The sequence below is a fragment of the Mytilus galloprovincialis genome, chromosome 8, assembly GCF_965363235.1.
Source record: "Mytilus galloprovincialis chromosome 8, xbMytGall1.hap1.1, whole genome shotgun sequence".
Lineage (NCBI taxonomy): Eukaryota > Metazoa > Mollusca > Bivalvia > Mytilida > Mytilidae > Mytilus > Mytilus galloprovincialis.
The window spans coordinates 91,962,817-91,989,932 of NC_134845.1; the positions used below are offsets into that span (position 1 = coordinate 91,962,817).

Sequence of the window (27,116 nt, forward strand, 5' to 3'; positions counted from 1 at the left end):
TCTCGGTTTATCTGAAAATTCTGAGATAAACTGGGATTATCTGAAAAAAATCGAGATAAACCCGGTTTATCTTAGCTTAATGTAAAATTGTGAGATAATCCTAGTTTATCTGAGAAAATCCTAGTTTATCTGAGAAAATCTAGGATTGTCTATAAAAACGGTTCAGGCGTGCCATACAACACAATGAAATGTACAGTATCTGTTAAAACCAATCGATTGTGTATTCGTTTGAGTATTGGCAAAAATATCAACAATTAGCATGAAGCACAATGATTTTTAGGTCTTTCCTACAATTGTAAAATAATCCACATTGCAGGTTTAAGCGGGTCGTCATGAATATTTAAATATAGTTTAGGCTCTACAATGTAAAATTCATGAGGAGAAGTAATATCGGTTCGGTGACTGTAAATGACATAAACATATACAATTAACGCATTTTGACTGCTCAAATAGAACGATTGCAGTATAAATTCTTATTAGAAAGTTAATAACAATTGTGAATAGATTAAATATCATCAGGAACAAATTAATATCTAGTATAATCACGTCCATGCAGTTTTCGATAGTTTTTAACAGTTACATCCATTAATTAATTCAACAGGGCGGGTGCTACTAGTTAGACATGAATTGCTGACTCTCCTCAATAATTTGTTTTCGATATCGGTTTTTATACCTGCTGTATTCCTCAGTCTTCAGTTTGTGTTTTTGTTTGTGTTTTGTTTTTATTCGTCTTTTCGATGTTTGTCGTATTGGCAATTGTATTGTCTGTTACAGGATTTTCAGAATGATTTATATTCCCCATTGGTACCTTATCAATTCTTAATAGATTTTAATGTGCTTACCATATTTGTGTTATATTCATTATTGTAAGTGATTTCATGAGATTTGATATTTAAGATATTTGTTATGTTGTGTTTTCAATATTTTCATTTAAGTTATTTGCTAAATAAATATTAAGTGTGCGGAAGGTGATGGATAAAGAACCAAAAACAATTTTCACTATATAAAACATGAAAAGTATGCAAGACAAAATTGCATTTTTCTGTCACTACTATTGACCGTTATATTACAAAATACTGTAATATAAGATTAATCACAGAAAAGCTGACTTAACATTGAAAATAGATCAGTATTAATGATATACAAGTATTTCATTTTTAAAATGATTACGTTTTACTTTCTTAAATAAACTAAATTTCAAAGGTCTGCACCAAACACTCACTATCGTTGAATTTTTGTATTGTCACATGATTTTCACAAGTATAAATATCTGTACATTAGTGACAATCTTAAGTACAGCACAGAGGTTTTTGTTGAACAGGTAAGTTCTTATGTATTTTATCTATGTGTTTTGATAATGTTGTTTGTTTGTTTATTTTTTTGGTCGTTTGTGGGTTTTTTCCCGCAACTACATTTATCCTTAACAGAATAATCTATCCCAAATTCAAAATTTCAGGAAAAAAACGTTGAGAAAAATAAATAATTATATTTGAATTGGTGAAAGGCTCAGAACTTATCACCATATAAAAACATTTATTGTTCTTATTCTGCAGTCGGAATTTTGGTAATAGACAGCATTTCCATTGCAGTAGATCAAATGTATTCTCAACTAAAATTTGTAATTCTCAAATGCTAAAAGAGAATTTTTTGAAACTTTTTGAATTTTTAAGGTAAAATTATGTTGTATTCTACTAAATTTTTCAATGTGCAGAGAAAATGTTACGGCCATGTTCCATATTCGAAATATTTCTTTTATATTGCATTTGTTTTAGTATCATGCTCATTTTACAAAAAATCATACTGATTCATTTATATATGAATAGTAGATGCTGCATAATGGATTTTATTGGTTTTCAAATATTATAGATGCTCTCTCGATTATAATAATAACTTTTGTAGTTGCGAAATTGTTTTGTATAAAAAGCACTTCTTATTTCTGTACATAGCATATTTAAAAAAAAAGTGTCTGCCGGTAAATGAAGAAAAAAATTAAAATTGCATCTTCACCTTTGATAGATACTGATGTAATTCTTTTATTTTCATATTGAATACCTCAACGTTGGATGCTGGCTTCCAATTATTTTTATAGATGCTGGTATCCCATCACATTGGCATGATGACATCATATCAGCGTGGATGCTGGCACCCCAACATATCGGGATGCTAGAATCCTAAAATAACTGGATGCTGGCATCCCAAAATATCCAGATGCTGGCATCCCAAAATATCTGGATGTTTGCATCTCAATATATCTGGATGCTGGCATCCCAAAATATCCGGATGCTGGCATCCCAAAATATCTGGATGTTTGCATCCCAATATATCTGGATGCTGGCATCCCAACATATCGGGATGCTGGCATCTAAATATATCCTGATGCTAGCATTGCTAAATATCGGGATGCTGGCATCCCAATATATCGGGATGCTGGCATCCAGAAATATCGGGATTCTGGCATCACAAACATTGAGACATATAAAAAAAGAAGATGTGGTATGATTGCCAAGCATACAACTCTCCACAGGAGACCAAAATAACACAGAAATTAACACATATAGGTCGCCGTACGGCCTTCAACAATGAGCAAAGCCCATACCGCATAGTCAGCTATAAAAGGCCCCGAAATGACAATGTAAAACAATTCAAATGAGAAAACCAACGACCTAACTTATGTAAAAAATGAACAAAAAACAAATATGCAACATATAAACCAACGACAACCACTAAATTACAGTCACCTGACTTGGGACAGGCACATACATACATAAGGTGGTGGGGTTTTAGTACATTTTTTAAGGTTTTGATGTTTGTTGAATGCACATGTAAACAGTCCAGTAAACATAAAAAAAACTACTGTTGAATTCTGGAAAGATGATATCTTTTGTCTTTGTTCATGTCCAGTGGCCAGTTCATTGCATATTGAGAATGTGAAATATTGGGTCAGAGTGTGAAATTTTTACTTGGCCAACATACTGAATCGTAAAGTGCTAGTTCACCATGTGAATGCTGGTGTCAACAATTTTATATTTATAAAACTATGTCAATGAAATAAGTTTCCAATTATTGACCAATTTTAATGTTATTTTTCTGACTTTGATTACCAATTATATAAGACATGTATACATGTTATTGACTATTGTGGTCTAGAGACCATACATTTATATATGATGACATCAAGACAACAATTTTCAAGTATGATATATATGTTCATGTTTCGAATGTTTATAGAATAAAATATTTGAAAATAATCTTTTATTGCAATAGCCTGCTGAAATGATATCAAGTTTAGTAGTTCCCAAGGCTTTCAGAAATCAACTGGACATTCCTTTTTACTGGACTAGATTCCTTTTGTACAGGATAATCACACATATGATTTTGACAAAATCAAAAATTTTACTGCTCATTGTGTAAGGCATATTATCCAATTAAACGAATTTTATGAAACCAATTTTTACTGGTCTTTGCCCAATGACCATCAACCTTGGAAATTCCTGATTAACTAAGTCATCCAGTACATACACTTTACAAAACGGATTAGTGACGGTACATTTATTAAGAAGCTTAATATGAGGTGTGTTATATGTAAGCCTGCATAATAATCTTATTTTGTGTCTATATGAAAAACCCATTGGCATTCAATGTATAAATTAAGGAGATTTGTTTTCCGCAATTGCCTGTATACAATCAAACATGTACCACAATGCAATATTAAAAAAAAATTCAAAAACATAACGATACTGGTGCACAGTGTCTTTGATCTGTACGTACTGTATATTATCAGTATCTCTGGACTTGCTGTATACATCTTCAAATGCGTCAATGCATCATGTCAGGATCTTCTAGTACTTGGGTCTTTCATTTCATTTCAACCCTTTTCTCCATAATGACGCCTTTTGACGCCACTCCTTGTACTCCATAATGACGCCTTTTGACGCCTGTGTAGTGCCTCAGTTGTAATGATTTTTCTACGAAAAGTCTGTATCAGACATTTTAAAGTCTGTATCTAATATAAAATGGATATTCATGAGAATATTTGACTGGGATTTCATTGATGAAATATCTTTTCCGCAATGCATTAATGCTTTAACCCTGATGATTTGATTTTATTAAAAAAAGTCCTATTCGAATCAAGTATGTAAAACAATTCCATGGGGGAAAGGGTCTACAAAACTTAGGTTTTCTTTATTACAATCATTATTATCTTTTTTTCTGTATTGTACAATGTTGTAATAATTCAATATTTGTTAATCATTCTATCAAATCAGTTACACAAACTTGATCTTTCTAACTTTCTATTATCATTTATTGCGAGTAATCTGCAATTAGCTGGAATCACAAATATTCTGGAGCTGTTTGGATGTTTCATCGTCCGAGTTTAACCTGTTCAATAACTATAAAGTGTTACGATACATTAATACACAACACATGAATAGTAATCAGAAAAGTGTAGTCACAACTAATCTTTACAAATGCTGAAACGAGAAATAATATATATGAAAGATTATCAACAATAATTGTTCGTTATGTCATCACAATACTAGGGAACATAAAGTAAATATTCATGTTTGATGTCATAATTATTTAGTATTAAAGATTGCTTTTTCGTGGTTGATAAAAATAAATACTTGGCTGAACACGAGAAACGCATTATTATTCGAGGAAAACCTTCATTTAAACTTTTTTAAACTTGAGTTTTCCACACCAATATTTGCCTGATGTTTCTGTGTAGTCAAACTATTGAAATCACATATGAACCACTAATTCAATTGAATTTTTATGGAACAACATCCAGGTCTTTACAATATGAAAGGGAGAAAAGTGTACAATTTCATTAATGTTTTTTTTTTAGAAATACATCCTGCATGTATTTAGTGATTTTTGTGAAATTTCAGTCCCACTATAAGCAAATGATAAGGGTGTATTCGGTTAACACCTTTAAAATGTGTGTTGGTTTTTTTTTTCTTTTTTCTTGAGCCTAGTCCAGAACAAAACTTTTTAGCGATCTTAACAGTTCCCTTAAATTTCGTATTTTCTTTTCTTTCATTTTGCAAATTTGCTATTGCTTTTATTATCAAGCTTCCACCGAGCTTCGTATTTAAAAAAAAAGAGAAAAAAATCACGAAAATATCAGTTTAAACTCATTTATGAAAAGATGACACCGAGGTATATTTGTAAGACTAGCTTGACCCATAAAACTATGTTGCATATTATTATTAATTTCTCCCAGTAAGCTAAGTACAAAATGTATATATATATTAGGGTAAATTTATTTTTAAGTCGGTAAACCTGTAATGTATGATATGCGTTTCTTTCTTTTAAAACATCGTATTTTAAATTTTACATTCACTCTGATTCATATGACTAGTATGCAATATGAGTTGTGTTCATTGTTGAAGGCCGTATGCTGACCTTTAATTGTTTAAAACTGCTTAGTGCTATATAATTTGGTCTCAGTCCGTTGGAGACTTATCTCATTATAAGCAATTAATCATACCATTACACAGAGATTACTTGGATTTCAAACGGCTGTTTAACAAGAAAAGCTATGACCATGAGTGTAGGACGTCAGAGTAATCTTGTACCGGCACAAGTCAACTGGTTTTAGACCCTTGCGTAAAAGGGTCAAACAATATATTCAATTTTCTAGACCAAAAATCAATTTTAAATCAAGTTTTTCATACTTTATATTTCTTTAACTCAAAGGCGTCTTACCAGTGATGCATTTTAATGGTTTTCCTATAGGTCGTAGTGCCAGGGGTAAACAAATTGGTTGTTACTCGTCTCGGTGGGGTTCACGTCGATCAGTCGAAACTATTTAAATCACACATAACGTCATGATAGTGTATTTCAATCCGGCAAAATAAAAAAAAATCTATGTGTATTCCATACCTATCCTATTATAGAAATGGGCTTTCTTCAAGTTTTTTGATAATTTTGCACTAAGCACTGTTAAAGACAGAATTTGTCTCCCATAGACTCAATGTAAAAAAAAATGTTAAAAACTCTCATATTAAAGTATGTCTGTCTCGGATGCTGATTAATACCATAGGCAGATCCAGCCCCCTTCCCCCTCCTTTTTCGTGTGAAAAAAAACTGTTATGGCAGTCAGTGCCCCATCCTATTTATAGAAAGTTCTAGAAGTGCGAATCCGAGATTATTCGGACATCAAACGGCTGTTTTGCAAGACAAGCTAGGCCAAAGACTGTATGAGCGTAGGACGTCAGAGTAATCTCAGACGGACGCAAGTCAAAGCGTCTCCTATAGAAAAATCGTCATCCGATAATATATTATATATGAAACTATTACAGTTGAGTATAATTCCTAATAAATGGCTCATTCTGAGACATCTCGGACTACTGTCTGAAGTGCATGTAAAACAAACAAATCAACTTACCTGTATAAATAGCATTCTATTGCGTACATGTTTCTGTTATATTATATGATAATAAATAGCGGTATACTGGCCAAAGAAGTGTACTTCGTCCTTCCCCTTGTAACCATGTCCACTTTTCCAATTTTAAACAAATTTTTACATGACGTCATGCGGGTGGGATTTGCCGCAATAAGCGCAGAAAAAAAGAGCAAGCGCATTCAGATTAAACAGTAGAAAAACTAATAAATAAGAGAATATTAAAAGGGTTATCTGTTTTCATTGATATCAAAAATTATTTATATCGGTATAAGTGATTCTAAAGAAATGATTTCTTATAATGTTTACAGTCTCTGCATGAATCTCTACGCATGATGGTAAATCACATCTTACGTCATAATATCCCTGACGCCATTAGATAAAGTGTTGGGAGAAAAACAACAAACGGATTTTTGTTGTTTTTTTGTTTGTTTGCATTACACAAAATTATGCATTGGAGTACATGAATAGAAATTCGGCCAACAGTATCAAACAAAACTTGTAGGATTACTGCATTCGGATATTTTGGGATGACTGCACTCCTACAGTTTTGGATGCCATCATCCCAATAAAACGGGATGCCAGCATCCCAATATTACGCGATGCCAGCATCTCAATATGACGGGATGCCAGCATTCCAATATATAGGAAATCCAGAATCCTAAAAAAAATAAAAAATATTAAAAAAAAAATATGCAAAACTAGCATCTCAGAAAAAGTAAGATGCTGCAGTACATTACTATTTTAACAACAGCATCTGCATCAAATCTTAATGCTGGAAGCATATAAAATGAACATACAGCATACGTACTGTAAAAAGATGCTACATTATTCAAAATATGATAGCAATTAAAAATTTGAGAAATAAGTTGACAAATTATTCGAAATTAGCATCTTTTCATTGAAATATGCTATTTCCTAGTTATTTCACGGAATGTATGAAACAAACTGTACATGAGAATTTGAAATTCTAGTTGATAACCCATTCTCAGTACATGTACATAGATAATAATATAAAATTATGGACACTATTTTTTTTTTTAAATTGCAGTTGTTTCGTTTCATAAGGTTTGTGATTTCCAAATAGCTATCATCTCTTTTTTTTATCACAAGAAGACAAAAATTGTCTAAATGCGACTTAATCATAAATATGTTTTACCATAGAAATGTGACATTGTCCAAATATTGAACAGAAACTGCTCTTTTTGGCATTGTATTCTTGTTATATCATTAAGAATAATGCAGAAAAAAATAAAGAAAAAAATAGTAAAAAGCCTATATCTGTTTTACTCTCATTGTATTTAAGGACTTACTTTAAGTAGCAAGCGCAAATAGCGCTTCTAAATTTAAACCGTTGTTCAGTCAAGCTAGGTATATGACTAGGTTCAACTCACTTGTGTGTTCGAAAAATGCCTGTACCAAGTATATATATATAGCAATTGTATCATAATCTCAGCAGTCACTTCTCAAATGATTTATAACCAACCTTCAAAAATTGTCCGTTTCAAAATGTTAATAAATTATTCAGAAACTAAGGTTTCAACTGCCTTTGGTAAAGTTATCTTATATGTATTTGCTTATTATGTTCATGTATGTGCTAGTCAGATAGCTCTCAACGGTTTATGTTTGAGTACATATATGGCTTTCGAATACTTGGCGTTGATCTCGAAGTTGAACTTCATATGAAGCTCATTATAATTAAGGTATTTTTCTTTTTAGAAAAGATACGTTCCACGTGTTCTAAAACATCAACAAAGAACCACAAAAACGGCTCTATTAGTATGAGAGCAAGGGACAAAAGCATTCTAAATAAGTTAAATGATAAATGGTGGTAAATTTAAAGTCCTATTCTTTTTATCTTCTTCATCATGACTGTTGTTTTAAATAGAATACCTGTGAACATCCAAGATCGTGTTTTATTTCACTCAGTTGATAAAGTGATTTGAAAGATACCACAGAGACATCCAAACTCAAAAGTCGAAAAGGATCACCTCACATCACTTCGGTTTTCTTCGAGTTCGTTTTTTAAATCAGTCTCTAGTTCTCTGTGTATGTTTTGGTAGAATGTTCGTCGTTTTTCTTTAAAGCCATAGAATTATCTTTTTATGTTCAAGACATTGTTTGTATGATCTCGAGATGCAATTGAAACAATTATTCAACAATAACCAGCTGACGTTGATGTTAACTACTTTAGTTCACAGTGTGTTCGTCAATTTCAAGCAAAACTTAAACTGCAATATGTTTCCAATTTCAAACATTTGTCTGAAAGTCATGTTTTTGTCTTTTATTCCTGAATCTCGGTGGTGGTCGTCTCGTTTTTTTGTAAAAAATAGTGTTTGTCCTTAGAGAATTAAATGTTTGAAGAAGATCGCTTCTAAATGTGACATGAAAAGTCAATGTTTACGTTTTTTTTTGGTTCATATCTTGTTCTGCTACTTACCGATCCGGCTATTAAATTTACGGCTTTTATCGTTCCTTGTGAATGTAAATATGGATATGCTTTTCGAGTGTAGACGATAAATGAATTTTAGTTTGTCAATGTATAAAAAAAACAATTTGTACAATGACATATGTTACTTCTCAAAAAGGCTTCATAACTTCATAATCAGACACCTTTATAGCTATTTAAAACGCGATAACCAAAAGTGTCAGTATCTCCCAAATAAGTCACAATAACTTACGACATTTTAATAGAAACATAATTAAGAAGAAAAAAAACGGACACAAAAGAAGGAAAAAATAGGAACTAATCGCATATCAACCTTACCTTAATCATGATCTTATGATTTATAATTTGGACAATCCACCTAGATATCTCAGAAGTCGAAGTAATACCTTCATTTAATTTGACCAAACCTGCTTATTATTATAACACAAAATGAAAAAGTATTTTCTCTATTTAAATCTTAATCACAGCACGCATTTTGTTTGGTAGCATTAACAGACTAAAGGGGTATTTCTTCAATATATCAACGACAATGAAGACAATATCAATGATGACGAACATTAAGACATATGTAAAACTTGTCTGGTCAAATAAAAAAAAAAACAAGAATCTATGTTTACTTGAATTAGAAAATTCTTTTTGATATTTTTTTTCAATTTACCCTGTTTTCATCTCTAAAATTGGCAACCGGGGAAGTGTAAATCAAATTTTTGATAGAGAAAGAAAAGCTATGGATGAATTATTTGACCAGCATAAAAGATATTTGTACTATGACTCATAAAATGTGGACAGTTATTCGGTTTATAAATGAGTTCATCGCTCCTCATTTACATCAATAATCTCGAGAAAAACATGTTTAATCCTATAATATTCACAGTTTGAAAATTCTTATAGTTATCAAAGCTATAATAATAAAAAAAATTATCTTTTTAACCGTCTCAAAATTTCTCGTGTTTCTTATTCTTTCATTGACGAATCGTTTTTTTTTTTTTTATCAATTTTAAAAGTATTTGTATTGTTCTTTTTTCCACCTAAAAAACATTGTGCAAGATTTAAGATCTTATTTGCAGAGGCTTAGAATTTAACAACATGGCAGAAATTGCAGATATAATCGAGGTAATAGACGAAGCAGCAGATGGAATGGCTGACGAAGCCGAAGGAGCTGAGGCAGATATGGACCCTGCAGATCAGGCAGAGTTTGAGGAAGAAGTAGCAGATGCGACAAAGGAGGTTCAAGAATTATCAAAAACTGCAGAAGTTTTTAAGGACATTATGGAAGGATCTCTTAAAGTTTTGAAATCATTTGGAATATTTGTGCTGAAAAACATTGCTGTTGGTGCTATTATGTATTTTGTCAATGTTGGTTTATCGAAACTTATCAAGGTTACAAAGAGCAAAGATCAAAATGGCAATAAGAAAATATTAGCTATTGTCAAGGCAATTATTCAGCTTATCAAGACAGAATCCAACTTGTGTAATGCCATAAAAGATTGGTTGCAAAAACACAAGGACGACACAATTACCTTGGAAGGCATTGAAATAAAACTAGAGTCTATATTTGAGACAAAACTGAAGCCTATATCTGATGTAAGTTTAACGTCGATGTACTGCTTCTATTTAAAATTTAATCATAGAACCCGTACATGAGTATTGTGTCAATTTGTGTTTGGCTGCATGTCCTGTCGCAATGTAGTAAGAGTCTAGTGGCACTGTTATCTGAAGTGGACAAAACGACTGTTTTTTATATTGAACTTAAATATCCAACCACTTTGTCTAAACTTATGACGACATGGTGTGTCGACACTTTTCTATCTTGAACAACTATATGCTGACATAAACTTTTTTAAGTTGTTTTATTACGTTTAGATTTTGTCTCTTTGGTGTATATATAACTAACATTGCCACGATATTTTTTTTGGTAATTTTACGCTTTATCATCAAGCATATAAACACTTTATCAAACTAATTTCGCAAACAAAAAGCAATTATTAAAATTGTCACTTTAAAAGTTAAACAATATCCATCCTCTTAAAACAGTCTTCTTCTCTCCTACACTCGCGTGATGCTATATGTAATATTGAAATAAACAGCAAGATTACGCAATATTTAACAAGAGTTTCGTTCACATGACAAACTCATCTTTTATACTCAAAGCTTGAAGACAGCAATGTTTGTGTTTTCTTTGTAACAACTACAGATGAACAGGTAGAGTTTGCCAACAGGTTGTCGGAATTCCTATGGTAATAAACTGTGCATCCCCTTGCCGAGCTTTTTTTTTCTTCACACAATTCAAATTTCCTTCAGATACTTATACAAAGCAAGACGATAAAAGAAGCTAGATTAAATTCACATACAGACATATTGATGATATTCTGTCCATTAACAATCAGAACTTTTCTGATTGGGTCCAATTAATATATCTTCCTGAACTAGATATTAAAGAAACCATAGATAAAGCTTCCTTCGCATCATTTCTACTATTTAAAACTATGTGAAACGTCATCGGTGTCTGAGGAAAAACATATTGAGCTAGGGTTTTGTCAATTCATCGAAAAATACCAAGACTTAATAGAAAAAAAGTGTCTTCTTCGCAAATTATACAAGATGGTTTTTAGTAATAGATTCTAGTTGTGTAATTTTTTTTTACTTTCCTGGTGCAGGTAGCTCCTGCTTTGCGATTCAGACACAAAGGTTTTTGACGGTGTTGTTTCTATTTTGTTTAGCCTTGTATTTATATTTACTTAATTACTTTATCGAGAAGTGTATATATACGATATGTACTTGCAACGACAAAAACCTTTGTTTGCTGGCGTCATTATAAAAATCAATATTTACTACACCTTTTTTGTTGGCGCATTTGTTTGATTAATGGCTATGTTTGTTTGATTTTTTTAGTCAGTTGTGTTGTATGTATGTGATAAATGTTTGTACAGTTTTGGTTACTGGATCCCAACCATTGTCACATTAAGCTATTGTGTCTGTTCGGGTTGCTCACCCAATTTTGTCAATATAACGGAACTATAACTGTCGTTAAAGTGGAAGGTTTGGTATTTTTGTTATAGTTTTGTTTTGTCTCAGAATAAAACGTGTGTTTGAACAAGCCCCAGGTAAACTTATGACGTTTTTACACAAGTCAGTAGACATTCCATTTAGAAATTCCATTTAGCACCTGCTATGTAATTGATTGAATACATGATTCCTTTTACTTTACATGCTTAGAATATAACCAATGTCTATACACTCAATTTAGTTTGATTTCACAAGTAGCAGAGATGCAGGAAAGATTATCAATAATACTTACATAGTTTTTTGTTACGACAAACATACTGTTTTTATTCTAGCTTTATCATTATTAAGTTTAGGAAATTTTTAGAACAGTAAAAAAGTATAATAAAATTACAGAACTTCTAGATAAATTCAAAAGGTGGAAGTTTATAAAAACTAACAAAATCAAACGTCGCATGTTATCAACCAAAAGAACGAATGGAAATCAACCGTCATGTTTCTGACTTGGAAGTAACAAAATATAGTTTTATTTCGTATTGAATGAAATTAAACCATGAAAATATTTTAAGTATTGTTGTTTTGTAGGCTATTGAAAAGACCTATGATACTGCAAGGCATTTAAAGACAAAGAAAGATGGCAAAAGGTCATTCAATATTCCGACAGTAACCGACATTAATAGTTTGTTGGACGGATCGGTTTCTTTCCTTACAAGCATTAGAAAGCTCAGAGACTTTGCAGAACTAAACAAGGGAAAGGTTGTTAGTCTTAAATCCTTCCTTGAAATAGTTACTCCAGAAGACCTTGATGAAATACAGAATCAAATAGAGCATTTAAAGAAAATGCCTTTGGAATGATGAACAGAAACAAGACTTTAATTTTATATATTTATGTAACTTTATGAGATAAATGTATTTCGAACAAGTATACACTTTTATTAAAAACATAAAGCTTTCTGTTTTAGTGTGTATCGGTGTTTCTTGATAGCTTCAATTATTTTGAAAAGAAATTTCAAGAGGTCATACATTTAAATTTAAATTGGAATACCGAAAAAGAATGTTAGTGGGAGAACCAATAGAGTTCAAATCCAACTTCTGAGGTTAGTTTTTATGATAACAATAGTTGGATATTTTATCAACTGAGAAAGTTTCAATAGCAGTATCATGATAACCAATGATAATCATCTAGGCAAATGTTTCATTGGAAATTGTCTATCCCCTGCATCGACAAAGGCGCATTGGTAGTAATTCAAAAGCAGAACACAACTTACAAAATTCTCAACTAATAACAGAATAAGACAAACAATGGTAAGACATTCATGTCGATTTCTATTTTCAGTATTATGGTTGAATTTTTGACTTACCCATGGTCGAAACTAGATTTACTAGTCAATGAAGTCCGATGAATTACGTATCGATGCTAAACATACAGTACTGTTTAAAGGTTTAAACACAAAAAAATGCCGAACAGCCACTAATTACTAGTATTTAAACAGGTAGACATCATCAGCATTACGTGTGATCAAGTGGAAATAATATACTTATTACGTTAAGTTTTCATGTAATGGTCTTGACTGTGTATTCGTATTACCCATCAAGATTTACAAGGTATAATGACATTACTGTAAGCGTTTCACTGATAGTAAAGGCATTTAAAGCGGAAGCAGGCGGAGCATTGGAGATGACCCATCTATTTGCGTATTTGCATAACTATTTTTATTTTTAATGATACTGCAATAAAAACGGTCATCAGCATTACGTGTGATCAAGTGGAAATAATATACTTATTACGTTAAGTTTTCATGTAATGGTCTTGACTGTGTATTCGTATAACCCATCAAGATTTACAAGGTATAATGACATTACTGTAAGCGTTTCACTGATAGTAAAGGCATTTAGAGCGGAAGCAGGCGGAGCATTGGAGACGACCCATCTGTTTGCGTATTTGCATAACTATTTTTATTTATAATGATACTGCAATAAAAAAGGTCTTTAATAGGTTACAACCATCAGACAAACGAGGATAAGACATTTGTAAATGATCCCGGAACAGGTTATGTCGATTGTTAGTTTCATTATAAAGATTATTTTCGTTAATTATGGCATTCGATATTATTGAGAACTTGTTTTTATTTTCGTTTTTAAATATTTCGATGAGTTACATATCGATGCAAATATCCTTGATAAAAGGTTAAGACAAAACCAAAAATCAAACCATGCCAACAGTGGTTGAAATGGCTACAAGTTTCTTATGATAACCGGTGTGATCAAGGTGAAATAGTATACATAATCAGAATAAGTTTTAATCTGATTGTGGTAAACTTTTATGAGCCTATTTCCTTCAAGGTTAATTATGTATACCCGCTAGTTTTTTTTCTAATGAAGTCGGGTATTGGAAAGTAGACTTCCCATTTCAATTTGAGTCGAGAAGTTAAGGACAGAGATTCCTTGTTTGACATATTTCTTTCCTTTCTTATAGATTCCATAAATAGTATCGAACGGAACTCAGTCTAACACAATATGGGTATAGTTATTGGGATCATAATTGACGTGGCTGTCAGTGCAGCTGTCGCAGCAGCAGAGGCTGCCGCGGATGCAGCAGCAGCGGCATTAGCAGAAGCCGCAGCAGAAGCAGCAGCAGAGGCCGCAGCAGAGGCAGCAGCAGACGCAGCGGCAGAGGCAGCATCAGATGCCGCAGCTGAAGCGGAAGCAGAAGGAGCAGCGGAAAAAGCTGCAGAGTCAGCAGCGGAATCAGCGGCCAAAGGTTCCGGAGAAGGCGCATCTATTGCAGTAAAAGTTTTAAGAGGAATTGCGAAGTTAAGCAAGTTAATTAAGGAGTTCTTTCTCGTCGATGCTGTTTTTAAAACTGCCATGAATATCGTTCGTGATATAGAAAGTAGCTCCCCAAGAGTGCAAAAACTTGAAAAGTACCTGAAGGTTTTGATAGAAATGGGGAAAAAAATGAGTAGCATAAAGGAATGGCTAGAAAACCACCAGAAAGATACCGTTAAATTGGAAGGAATAGATGTGCGTGTTGATTCCGGTGTACTGAGCAAATATATGTCTCCACTTACAGCTGTAAGTAAAATATCAAACACATTATTGATAATTATTTATAACAAAAGATGTTACGACATTCTTCAATGAGATAATAATATAAATTTCATTAACGTTTTGCCTCGGGAACCTGCTCAAATCGAAAATGGATATTAGAGCCATTGTATGAAGTACAATGTCTGATTTTGGTAAAGTTGTAGATACAGTATAGCATATGTAAAAAAATGAATGTTTTTTTTCCCTAATGCGAACGTATTCTGTTGTGTTCCTTTTCTTATAAGAAATATAGAATATCGTGAACTTCATAACAAAACATACACAAACACGAATGAATAGATATTTTATGAATAATTACATATATTCAGATGATATTCGCTAACATAATGAAACATCTATAAATATAACAGTAAAACGTAACTTCTGATTATCTACAAAAAGGCCATTACTAAAGATATTTAAACGATACCAAATGAAACCATAAATGACCCCTATATGAACACTTTTCTTAATTTGTTTTAGGGAGTAGGAAAATTGAAAAGCATATCTAACGATGTTGAAAACCAAAACAAACAGAATAAAGCGATGACGGACACACAACTTGATGCCATGAGACGTTGTCTTATAAAAGTAAACACAACATTCGAATCATTGGCAACGTTTATGGATAAGAAAAAAAGCATAGTTAAAGTGTTATCGTCCTTTCCAATCAGCATGGGTGAAGTGAAAACTTGGAAATCAGAGCTGGGAAATTAATGGATAACATGATTAATGAGACACACAAATTGTATATAGAATGCTTAAAAAATACAGTCGTGTCAACCACAGAATCCTGTATGTAGGAAAATGTTTTTTCTATAATAAAAATTGTTATCACTGATTAATATATGATTAAGGTAAATGAATTGATTTTCATGTGTGCAGTCATCAATGATTTGTAGAAATCAAAAGTTGACACTGAATGGGCAATGTAAAACCGTCAGTCGAAGAAAGACACTTATGCCCTTCAACTTTGTATTTATTTGGCTTTTTGAACTATTTTGATCTGAGCGTCACTGATGAGTCTTATGTAGACGAAACGCGCGTCTGGCGTATGAAATTATAATCATGGTACTTTTGATAACTATTAAGGATGAACTTAGATGATCGTAGGTGAAATTAAATAAATTAAGACTTCAAAATTGATGCTTTTAGCTGGAAGAGTAAAAGTTAAGAATCAAAATAAGCTAAAATTATTGATACATGTAGGTCCTTTTTGAGGTATTTGATATATAAAATATGACGGGAAAAAGCTGACTCGGACTTTTACCTTATATCTGCATTAGTATAATTTGGGTCTCAAATCAAAAGAAAGAAAATCATGAATCTGCTAAAATTTGGTTAAATGACCTGTTAAGAGCTATTAAATCTTATATGAAAAGATAAATGAGTGTTATGTGGCAAAATATTTTACCTTGTATCGTATACAAAACAACACCAAGGAGTCCGAACATCTGACACAAATTCTAAAACCTCACCTAGGTAAATCCTTAAAGACAGAAAAATAAATACATGTATTGAGCGAAAGTGTAGGCATTGACACGTAATGCTTCATCTGTTAAAAACGTTTCTATATGACATATCCAATTATAAGTCGACACGCTTTAGTCAGTTGGTACATGAATGTTGTCTAATTATAACACATTACCAAGTTCATAACCAACCATACGCTTTTGTTACTCTTGCAAATAAAATGATACGGGGATACCATAAGAAACACACGGTATATTTTAAAGCTATAAAAGTCTCTGACATGAAGAAAATAAACAATTATTTGTTATGTGGCGGATTGAAACTTATGTGTTAGCGTTCATCCAATCCCTACATAAGAATTAACGTTAAAAATCAGACGAGTTGAAAAAGACTTGAATTATCAGATCGGCACAAGGCACAAGAAACAGCTAACAAAAAGAAAAAGAGGCAAAAGAGGCGTACTTCATGCACAAAAAAATCTGTCATTTTTGCAAGTTTACAAAATGTTACATTATGTGCTGTTCGCTGTTCTGAACAAATGTTTACACAAATAAAACATAATCGCAATTTCTTTCGGGACTTGAGCCAAACTATTAACAGCAAATAGTTCGGCTTAGAAAGTTGACACCTGCATGTTAACAAGAAATTGGTGAATATATAAAGACAAATATAATCAGTAAAGATAAAACAATAACATCTAAATTGTTGACTTTGAAGATCGTGAAACAAACACGATTAATGATACAAATTCAGCAATCCGCAGAGGAGTCGGACCTTTGTTTCTTACAATCTACTTTTTAAGAATGTCTTATTTTACATCAGCTATTTGTTTCAATGTCTAAAACTCTTGTGGCTTATTGGATCGTCATCATTCGTTTCATGATATTATTATGATCGTGGTTACTTTATAAATCCATGTTAGCTTTTGCTAAAGGTTAATGAAATCGAACTCAAACAATTATGTCGTAATTGACATTCTTTTAAATATTTTGGTCTGAAAATTTCAATATAGCTTAATTGCTGATTTTCATTTGTCGTCCTAAAAATGCATATATTTTTTGTCAAAAGCAAACAAAAATTAATCAATCATTTCAACAATGCAAAATAGAAAACAAAAAAAAGATAAAATCCTGTCATTCATGCAGCACGAAAAATTTAGCCTAATCATCTCTTTAACCAGAGACATGCGATGAAAATTAGCCAAAAAGGGTTTGCCTCATCAGATTGATAAAACAAACCGCAAAACTAATACAAAAAACCTCCTTAGACAAAAATGAAGCACAGAGTACTCGTCGTTAAAGAAATCTAGATTTACTTAGAAACACGTATCAAAGACAAAGTACACAGGATTAACTTTTATTACATCGCAAACAATCCCGGAAAACTTGACCATGAGTAATGCCAAACAAATTAGTATCGACAGAATGTGGTATCATAGGCGTTAATACTAATTTAGCAATGACGGTTTTGTTTTAACTTTGAATAAGTACCGATACTGACAATATTTAAAGACCGAATTTCAATGTTTAATTGAATTCGAACACCTTTGAGAATATGTTGTAATCCAAGCACCCATAAGCGTACAGGAATTGTATCAATACTATTTTTGAATGATAGTTGATTGTTAGGAAACTGAGTTGCTCAAAACGTTGAACGGTGGATAAACAGGTTAACCAGTGGTTAAGTTTAAGCCACTTGTTAATTATTATAGCTCAAAACTTATCCATTGGTTAAATATCAATTTCCACTGGATGAATTTAGCCAAACAAAATCAAGTAGTTTACTTTTTATCCATGGGATAAATACAATAATGGTTGCAAGGTTCATTCATAATGTTTGCAGACAACACGACAAGCAAAGAGTTCATGGCCGTTTTGTAGGTACTGCTTCAAAAACCATACCATTTACTTATAGTTGTATATTTCTTAAAGTACTATTCTATAGCAACATAGAGGGGATACGAAGGAAAAGTAAGAAAAGCTCCTAATAACACCCAGTATTGCTTATTCTGAAATGGAATAACATTCACTTACATGTAGTATGAATAATCGGCAGAATTAAGTTGAAAACTGGGTAACTGACGTGAATTGGAATAATTCGTCTGTTATACTTCAAGCTATCAATTAAACCAGTCTGAACAAATACTTTTCACTTCTGTAACTTTAAGCATCAGGTAGAATAGGAAGTCAGAACAATAATGTTGGTACATGTATCATGTGATTTGATAACAAGTATATCCTTAATCTCGTTTCAATCATACAAAGCATCATCAAGGAAGCAAGGTATTATTGTTTTTTCTTGCCTCTCCAGGGTTACAACAGCAGTAGGACAGCATTACCGTCTGCCGACCTTTATACAATTTACGATTTTGCTTTTATTCAGTCGCGTCGCTAAAAGAATGAAATGACGCTGACATATTAGATATTCAATTTAGCATGTCTTTATTTAGCAAAGATCACTATGGCATCCAAATAGTGCTTCATAAGTCTAGCAATTAATTTATAGTAGATGTAGGTCTTCTTATGTTTCTTTGATACATATGTGACGTGGCTCTGTACTTATAAACCCCGTCAGATATTGTACTTTTATGGAAAATTTATTTATTCTTGTCTTTAAATTTTGTCTATCCCAAATTCATGTGTGTAGTTTGATGTTGTATTTGTGGTTCTCGTCGGAATTGGTCAAATTTGTTGACGTATTTTCTATTATATTCATGTGTTATGGTAAAGAAAATTAATCACCGCCTTCATTTATTAGATTTTATTTTGTTCAACGTAATCTACGATAATTTACGTTTGAAGTTGGATTCAAAACCAACTTGACATATATATATTATAGTTAATTGCTATTAATAAGTATTGCATTGTGCATTGTGTTTAAATGTAAAATCAGTATTGAGTTCTATTATAATCTTCAATCAATCATAATTCGATCTTACTTTTGAGATATAGTTTTTCAAATGTGACGTCATTTTTGTGATGTTTCAGAAATTCATGTGACGTAATTTTTCTGCCTTTTCTCCATTCGTATGTGACGTCATTTTTATGATCTTTTGCGTTGAGGCCTGGACTCAGTCGAGTGTGTCTATTTTTCTGTGTTGGTCTTTGCATTATGGATTCGGGTTTTGTTTTCTGTAATTAGTTAATAGTTCAGTTCCATTATGTATATCTTTTGTATTCATTTAATAAAATGTACTGTTTGCATAGCATAAATTGTTCTAAATAATAAGGATGTTCTTATCCCAAGCATAAAAACATAGCCGTATTTGACACAACCTTTTTCAACTTTTGATCTTCAGTGCTGTACAACTTTGTACTTCTTGCACTTTCGATCTTTTATATCTGGGCGTCACTGGTGAGTCTTGTGTGGACGAGGCGCGTTTTTTGGCGTATTGAATTTTAAACCTGATGCCTGTTGTTATCTATTAATCATGTGTTTCTTTGTCTAATACGTTCTCCTTTTTATTGGTATTGTCGTCCTGTAATATTATGTTGTCATTTCAATGTTATATTTAACATTGCCATTAAAGTACGAGGTTTGGCATGCCACAAAACCAGGTTCAACCCACCATTTTTATCTTTAAAAATGTCCTGTACCAAGTCAGGAAAATGGCCATTGTTATAATATAGTTCGTTTCTGTGTGTGTAACATTTTAACGTTGTGTGTTCCGTTGTGTCGTTTGTTTTCTCTTATATTTGAGTGTGAATTCACATTACTATAAGACGTGTCACGGTACTTTTCTATCCCAAATTAATGTATTTGGTTTTGATGTTATATTTGTTATTCGCATCGGACTTTGTATAGTGCTTAGTCCGTTTCTGTGTATGTTACATTTTAATGTTGTGTCGTTGTTCTCCTCTTATATTTAATGCGTTTCCCTTACTTTTAGTTTGTTACTCCAATTTTGTTTTTTGTCCATAGATTTACGAGTTTTGAACAGCGGTATACTACTGTTGCCTTTATTTGATAATATGCTTGGTGTATATGCCATTTTGTGCTTCTTTGTGAAATTCATTTTAGTGATTAGATTATTAAACATGTTGACTGCTGTTCCCCTTTTATGACATTTTTACTTAATACCTCTGTATGTTTTGTTCATGCATCGTTGTCAATATAATGGAATATGATGCGACTGTCATACAAGTGAGAGGTTTAGCTAGCTATACAACCTAGTTCAATCAACCATTTTCTACATAAGAAAATGCCTGTAACAAGGCAGGACAATGACAGTTATTTTGCATGCGTTTAATGTTTTTTGTGATTTTGATTTTGCCTTCTGATTAAGGACTTTCTGTTTTGGATTTTCCTTGGAGTTCAGTATTTTTGCCAATGTTATTTTGTAAGAAAATCTGGTACATTATCAACTTTGATGAACTAGTTATTTTGTCACGAATAAGGTTTTTGCCTATAAATTAACCAATCTCTATGTAATTAAATCTTTATGCAAAAAGTGGTTTAAAATACACCATCATTTATAGTTGCATATTTCCAGAATAGTATTTAATGTATTCACCTTATATGAGACATTTTCTTGGAAATTATACACTTTAATGTATCAAGATGCCAGGGTCAACATTTTTTTTCAACCAACAAAGATTTGGATAAATGTAGCTTTATATATGGTGCTTCCTTTTCAACTGTGATACTGAATACAAAATCTGTAATGGTCATTTAACTTGAATAACCAAACGCACCCATCAATTATTGTCCTTTCTACAGTTTAATTCAACAAACACGACTATCATATAACAACCATTCCTAATAACACAAATATATCTCAAAGCTTCAGAAATTCTAAACTAAACAAGAGATAAACGTGATAGTAACAACAAATGACCATTATTTGAAAATGCCTGTACCATGTCAGGAGTATGACAGTTGTTGTCCATTGGTTTGGTGTGTTTTATCATTTGATTTTGCCGTTTGATAAGGGACTTTTCGTTTTGAATTTTCCTCTGAGTTCAGTGCTTCTGTGATTTTACTTTTTACTACAACCAAGTCGATGAGAAGTTTCTTTCTAGAGGAAACTTTACTGCTGTTGAATTTTTCCGAGGGCATCAATAATTTGGTAGTGTCATGCATGATGAATACAAATGACTCAAAGAACAAACCAACTGGGACGTCGCCAGGGTTATCAAGGTCCTCTTTTGCTGCACAAAACACTGTAGCATTTGATTTGGGTGTTCCACGAAAATATTTCTCAGGATATCCCTGATTTGACGTATTTTCAGACGGAGGGTTATTACATTTTATAAATTCAGATACTTTTAATAAATTGAAGCCTTGTTGCATCAATATTTACGACTGTTTAAAGACATCTGCTACAAGTGAATCAACACCTATTTGTCATATTTTGTTAATAGTGAACAAAAGTGTAAAACATGCTACACAGAGAAACAAGTGGTCAGTATGCTAAAGTTTCTTATAGACAACATATTTGTTAAAGGAGGTAGACCTTTCAAAAACTTGTCGGCATTCCAATGGGAAAGAACTGTGCGCCTCTCCTTGCCGAACTCTTCTTCTTTACATATGACAGTTGTTGTCCATTCGTTTGATGTGATTTATTTTTTTATTTTACCATTTGATTAGAGACTTTCCGTTTTGAATATTCCTCGGAGTTCAGTTTTTTTTTTTTTACTTTTTAATATTTAAGGCATTTGTTTATATGGAATGAACAATCGACATTTGAAGACATTAATATTCTATGCCGTATTAAGAAAATTTAAACTCGATACTAAGCGTTTTTTGTTTTTTTTTAACTTTCAACGCTCCAATATTGTCATTGTCAATCTTTTTTTTTGATAAGTCAAATCGATAAGTTTAAATCTCTACAATTAGTCCATTTTTACAGAATTTTTCATGGTTAACTAGGTATATCATTAGATTATTAAAACCATTTAATATCACCTTAAATCTTGACATAATTAGTCAGTGACCTTCGCAATGCAATGCAACTTCATTTATAACAATCTTATACCCTCACATAACGATATCATATACAACATTCGTATGATCATTATCTGTGCTATCAAATAAACGTTAGAGGGCGTCCATATTCAGTATAATGTATTCTTAATAATAAATCAATTTAAGGCAATTTCTAAAGCCAATATTATTAGTAAATAAAGTACGTGTTACGTTTTTAAATAAAATGTTGGCATTTCCAGAAAATCATATATAAATTAACAAAATTAACTCAAGGAAAAATGTCATGGTGATAATACATGTATAAGTATATTCTTGACATTATAAACTATTTTAGTCTAAGTATTTTTTCCGTTTGTTTGAAATCCATTTAAAATCACTTGAAATCATGACATATACCTAATTAGAAAATTTTCGTACGAGTTATATCTGTACTTTATTTTGTGTCTGATCTCAAAATTGTTCAATGGTGCAAATAATTATAAATCCAGATCAGAGGGTACAAAAGGAAAACAAATTCAATATCTTCATATATATTGATTATTCCATCTCTGCCAAGAACATAGTTCAATTGTCTCATGCCTTGAGCAAACGTCATCTATCTTTGGTTACTTAATATTTTTATTTTTATCTTAAGTATATAATACTGGCTTCACACATCAGTGTAAAGCTCCGATGTACGCCAGGCATATTTAAAAATCATATACGCTTCCAATACGCTAGAATTTTTAGATGCATTCAACCTGTCAATTATATCTGTAACGTGTTAACAACGTGCTTTAGGCGTGTACTGGGTGTACGAGAAGCGTACATAAGCGTTCAAGAAACATATGGTTGCGTAAGTCTGGTGTATGTCTAATATGGATGGAATGCACGCTACGAAAAAAAAAGTTTCTTGAACGTATTTCAGACGCGTCCCGGTCGTATCTTTGATGTTCTATGATGAAGTAGTTGTTACTAACACACCCTCCCACGTTTAGTTAAAGTCGAACAATCTCAAAGGAATACAACGTGCCCTAAACGTGTCTCAAACTTATCTGTAGTGCGTTTAAAAGCGCTTATAGCGTAAAACGTGCGTGTAGCGTACAAATATACGCTAGACACACGCTTTAGCTGGATGAAAATGTTTTAGCTGCATAAAAGTTTCCTCGAGTTGTAGATTTCACCAAGCGTATACCTTTGTATTTCGAAGTACTTTAATTGATGCTCCGCTCGTTTAACGATTGCTTAGAGTTTTTTGGCGTGCAACTAACGTATACCGACTTTTTCGTTTCACCCTGCATGGCAGACCTATTGGTGGCCTTTAGGTATTGTCTGCGCTTTGTTCGGGTTATTGTCTCTTTTGTCCTTATTTCCATTTTCAATTTCTATTTCATACTTCAAGCAGTTGCGGATAGTTATGTTCCAAATGCATGAATATGATGAAATCATAATCTTTCAGTCAGTTTAAATGAAGTCTGGAGCTGGCATGTCAGTAAACTGCTAGTAGTCTGTTGTTATTTATGTATTATTGTCATTTTGTTTATTTTCTTTGATAACATCTTCTGACATCAGACTCGGACTTCTCTTGAACTTAATTTTAATGTGCGTATTGCTATGCGTTTACTTTTCTACATTGGTTAGATGTATAGGGGGAGGGTTGATATCTCACAAACATGTTTAACCCCTCCGCATTTTTGCGCCTGTCCCAAGTCAGGAGCCTCTGGCGCTTGTTAGTCTTGTATTATTTTAATTTTAGTTTCTTGTGTACAATTTGGAAATAAGTATGGCGTTCATTATCACTGAACTAGTATATATTTGTTTAGGGGCCAGCTGAAAGACGCCTCCGGGTGCGGGAATTTCTCGCTACATTGAAGACCTGTTGGTGACCTTCTGCTGTTGTTTTTTTTTATTTGGTCGGGTTGTTGTCTCTTTGACACATTCCCCATTCCATTCTCATTTTATGTTTATGTATCCGTATTTAAATTTGGGGTAATCGGTGTTCTTTTATTTTGATTTGTCATTTTATTTTACAGATGACAGACCTATGACCTGCATTTACATGAATACGTGAACATTGAGCTAGGAAGAACTCACTGATAACTTATCAGCTAAATAAAGTTATTTGAATGCAAGCTATTAATTTTCCTTGGTATAACATATCATAAAAAATTCTAAAATAACATCCGACTGATGGAATATACATAAATTCATTAAAGTTCCGATCGTTTTAATCTATTTCACAATAATAAGTAATACAATATCTAGTTCGGAATACTTTTAAAGCAACTTGTATGCTTCAACTTATTAATGAAATTAAGTGGGGTTGTTCTTTTTTTGACATACAAGTATTAATCATTTCAATTCTCCATTTTATTTAATTGTTGCACGTTGTTTTTTTAAGGACAAAAATTGTTGACCTGCAAATTTTGTTAAGACCTGATAACACTAAGTAAACTATCAATCATACATCTTATATCATCTTCTTTTCTTTATCTAGTATTAAAATAACTTACAAGCAAAAGCAGCGATTCACTAAAACAGAGCATATAAGCTATTATATACAGATTCTACCACTGCATCGAGTGTAATACGATATTTATCCACTCGAGACAGTTAAATTTTCAAATTTAAAGTCCGAGCCGCCTCGGCGAGGACTTTAAAATTCATAATTTAACTGTCGAGAGTGGATAAATATCGTATTACACGAGATCTGCAATCTGTTTCTCTAATGATTTTCTAACATTATGCTGGCAAACTTATTCCTTCTTTTCGAATGATCTGCAAAATGATGTGTTCTTTCTATGTGACGTCGTCAGGCATGGTCGCTTTTTTTTATGCCGTCACAATAGGAGATTCAGTGGACAGCAAGAACACTCGACGTCACAATCGGATTTTAACCAATGAGGTACTGAAATCAAACAAACCACACGTTGATTAAAATTTTTTATACAATGGGTGCAGAAAGGGATAAGTTGACGAAGAATTAGAGAAATAAATATATATTATTTCACAAATTAAAAAAAAAAGATAATACAAAAACAAATCATTGACCGTTTCGAAATAGATATCATTCGATTAAGCCGGAATTTAATTCCATAAAATCTGAACTAATTATTTTTTGCATTACGCATGCATGGAAAATATACATTAGTTTTAAAACCTATATACACGATTTCCAACGTATGTGTATATCACAACTGTTACAATCTTCAACAGTATACTTAATAACCCTCGCTAGTTTTTAAAACTTATGATGTGTAAAGATGTAACATTTGGCTGGTGAATTAATAAAAACCCATTTAAAACAGATAGTGAAATAGTGTTTAATCAATATACAAAGAAGATTTGTGTAATTTGCGTATTGCTATTAAATTTATCAACGATCATATTGAGCGTATTGCTATTATCAACGATCATATTGAGCAGATGGTGCATCATACACGCATGGAAAAGTATGCTATATTTTAAGACTAAGAAATCATAAAATTTCCTAACTCACTATTAATGACATATTAGGATTATAATTGTGTATGTACAAGATACTAGAAACAAACACTGCAAAAAACAGCACACGAAAGACACTTTTATCTGTTTATTGTATTCTAAAAAGACACGAGCAAGGGACTTGAACTTACTCTATCTTCTAAACCTGAAATTTTCAATCAATCTTTGAAATTGATGTTTCAAGTAATTTTGTTTTCATTTATCATCATATATTAAAATATGTGCACGTTGTATGAATTTAAAAGAGATAACTCTCCACAAGAGACAACACTTGTCTTCTTTATTAACATGTTATATGAACTGTGGTGAACAATTGATCCCTAAATATATACTTTGCAGGATTTACATTATATTTTCTTGTTTGTCGGTAGTCTTTTCGTTGCTTCTATTTTACAACCTTCGTGTTCTAGATCTGGTTTTAGTAATTTATTCTGTTTTGTTTTTTATAGCTAGCTAAAACTCTCAATTGTATGACATTTTTTTTCAATTTCATTATAATAAAAACAAAATAAACAGACAAAAAAGATAAAAATGACAAAAAGGGGTACAGCAATCAACAATATGTTATCATCTTAATCACTATAAAACAAACAAATATGAACATTCATATTGGCACACTTACACAATGACGGGATGTATAAATACAGACCTACGCCATATCACTACAAACCATTAAAGTCGGAAATGGCCTATATCTGTACTCGACTGTACTGATTTTTACTCGACAAGTCTGAATTGGTCTGACTTTTACTTGACATTACTCGACCCCAGTCTGAACCATACTCGACCGTACTGAATTGTACTTGACCCTTATCTTTGCCGTTGAAAATAGTCTGAACTATTACTCGACCAGTATGAATCAGTCTTAACCCATTCTCGACATGAACTTGACCTAATTGTCCAGTCTCAACCATACTTAACCAAAGGTATGAACCGTACTCGACCAGTCTGAACGATACTAGACCAAAAGACTTCTACTTATTCAACTGTTAAAATAAATTTCTTTTTACCTGACATAATATATAACAACAGTCAACAAAATGTTTATTCTTATATTAGAAATATATCTATGATTATATTTAGGATGAAAAAAAATATATTATGTATATCTTATATCAAAAAGGGATAAAATTAAATAAATAAATAAAATTGTTTGTTCTGATTAGTGGTGAAATATAAAGAATAACCTCTGCTTGGGGAAAAACTCATGTATAAGATCACACCTGGTCAGAGGTATTAAATTATAAATAACATTGCTTCAAAATTGCAACATCCTGTTTT

General features: G+C 32.1%; 1 protein-coding gene and 1 long non-coding RNA gene across 2 annotated transcripts; both read left to right on the forward strand.

Moving 5' to 3' along the window:
- Positions 1–1,282: 1,282 nt before the first annotated feature.
- Positions 1,283–12,823, forward strand: LOC143042835 (uncharacterized). Its single transcript, XM_076215305.1, has 3 exons — positions 1,283–1,321; positions 9,926–10,442; positions 12,447–12,823. The coding sequence occupies exons 2-3, from the start codon at positions 9,945–9,947 to the stop codon at positions 12,714–12,716; spliced, it is 768 nt and encodes a 255-aa protein (XP_076071420.1). The 5' UTR covers positions 1,283–1,321; positions 9,926–9,944; the 3' UTR covers positions 12,717–12,823.
- Positions 12,824–13,984: 1,161 nt separating this feature from the next.
- LOC143042837 (uncharacterized) lies at positions 13,985–15,796 on the forward strand. The gene is made up of 2 exons (XR_012968140.1): positions 13,985–14,936; positions 15,435–15,796. It is a non-coding gene; the product is annotated as an uncharacterized LOC143042837 (long non-coding RNA).
- The last annotated feature ends 11,320 nt before the right edge of the window (positions 15,797–27,116 follow it).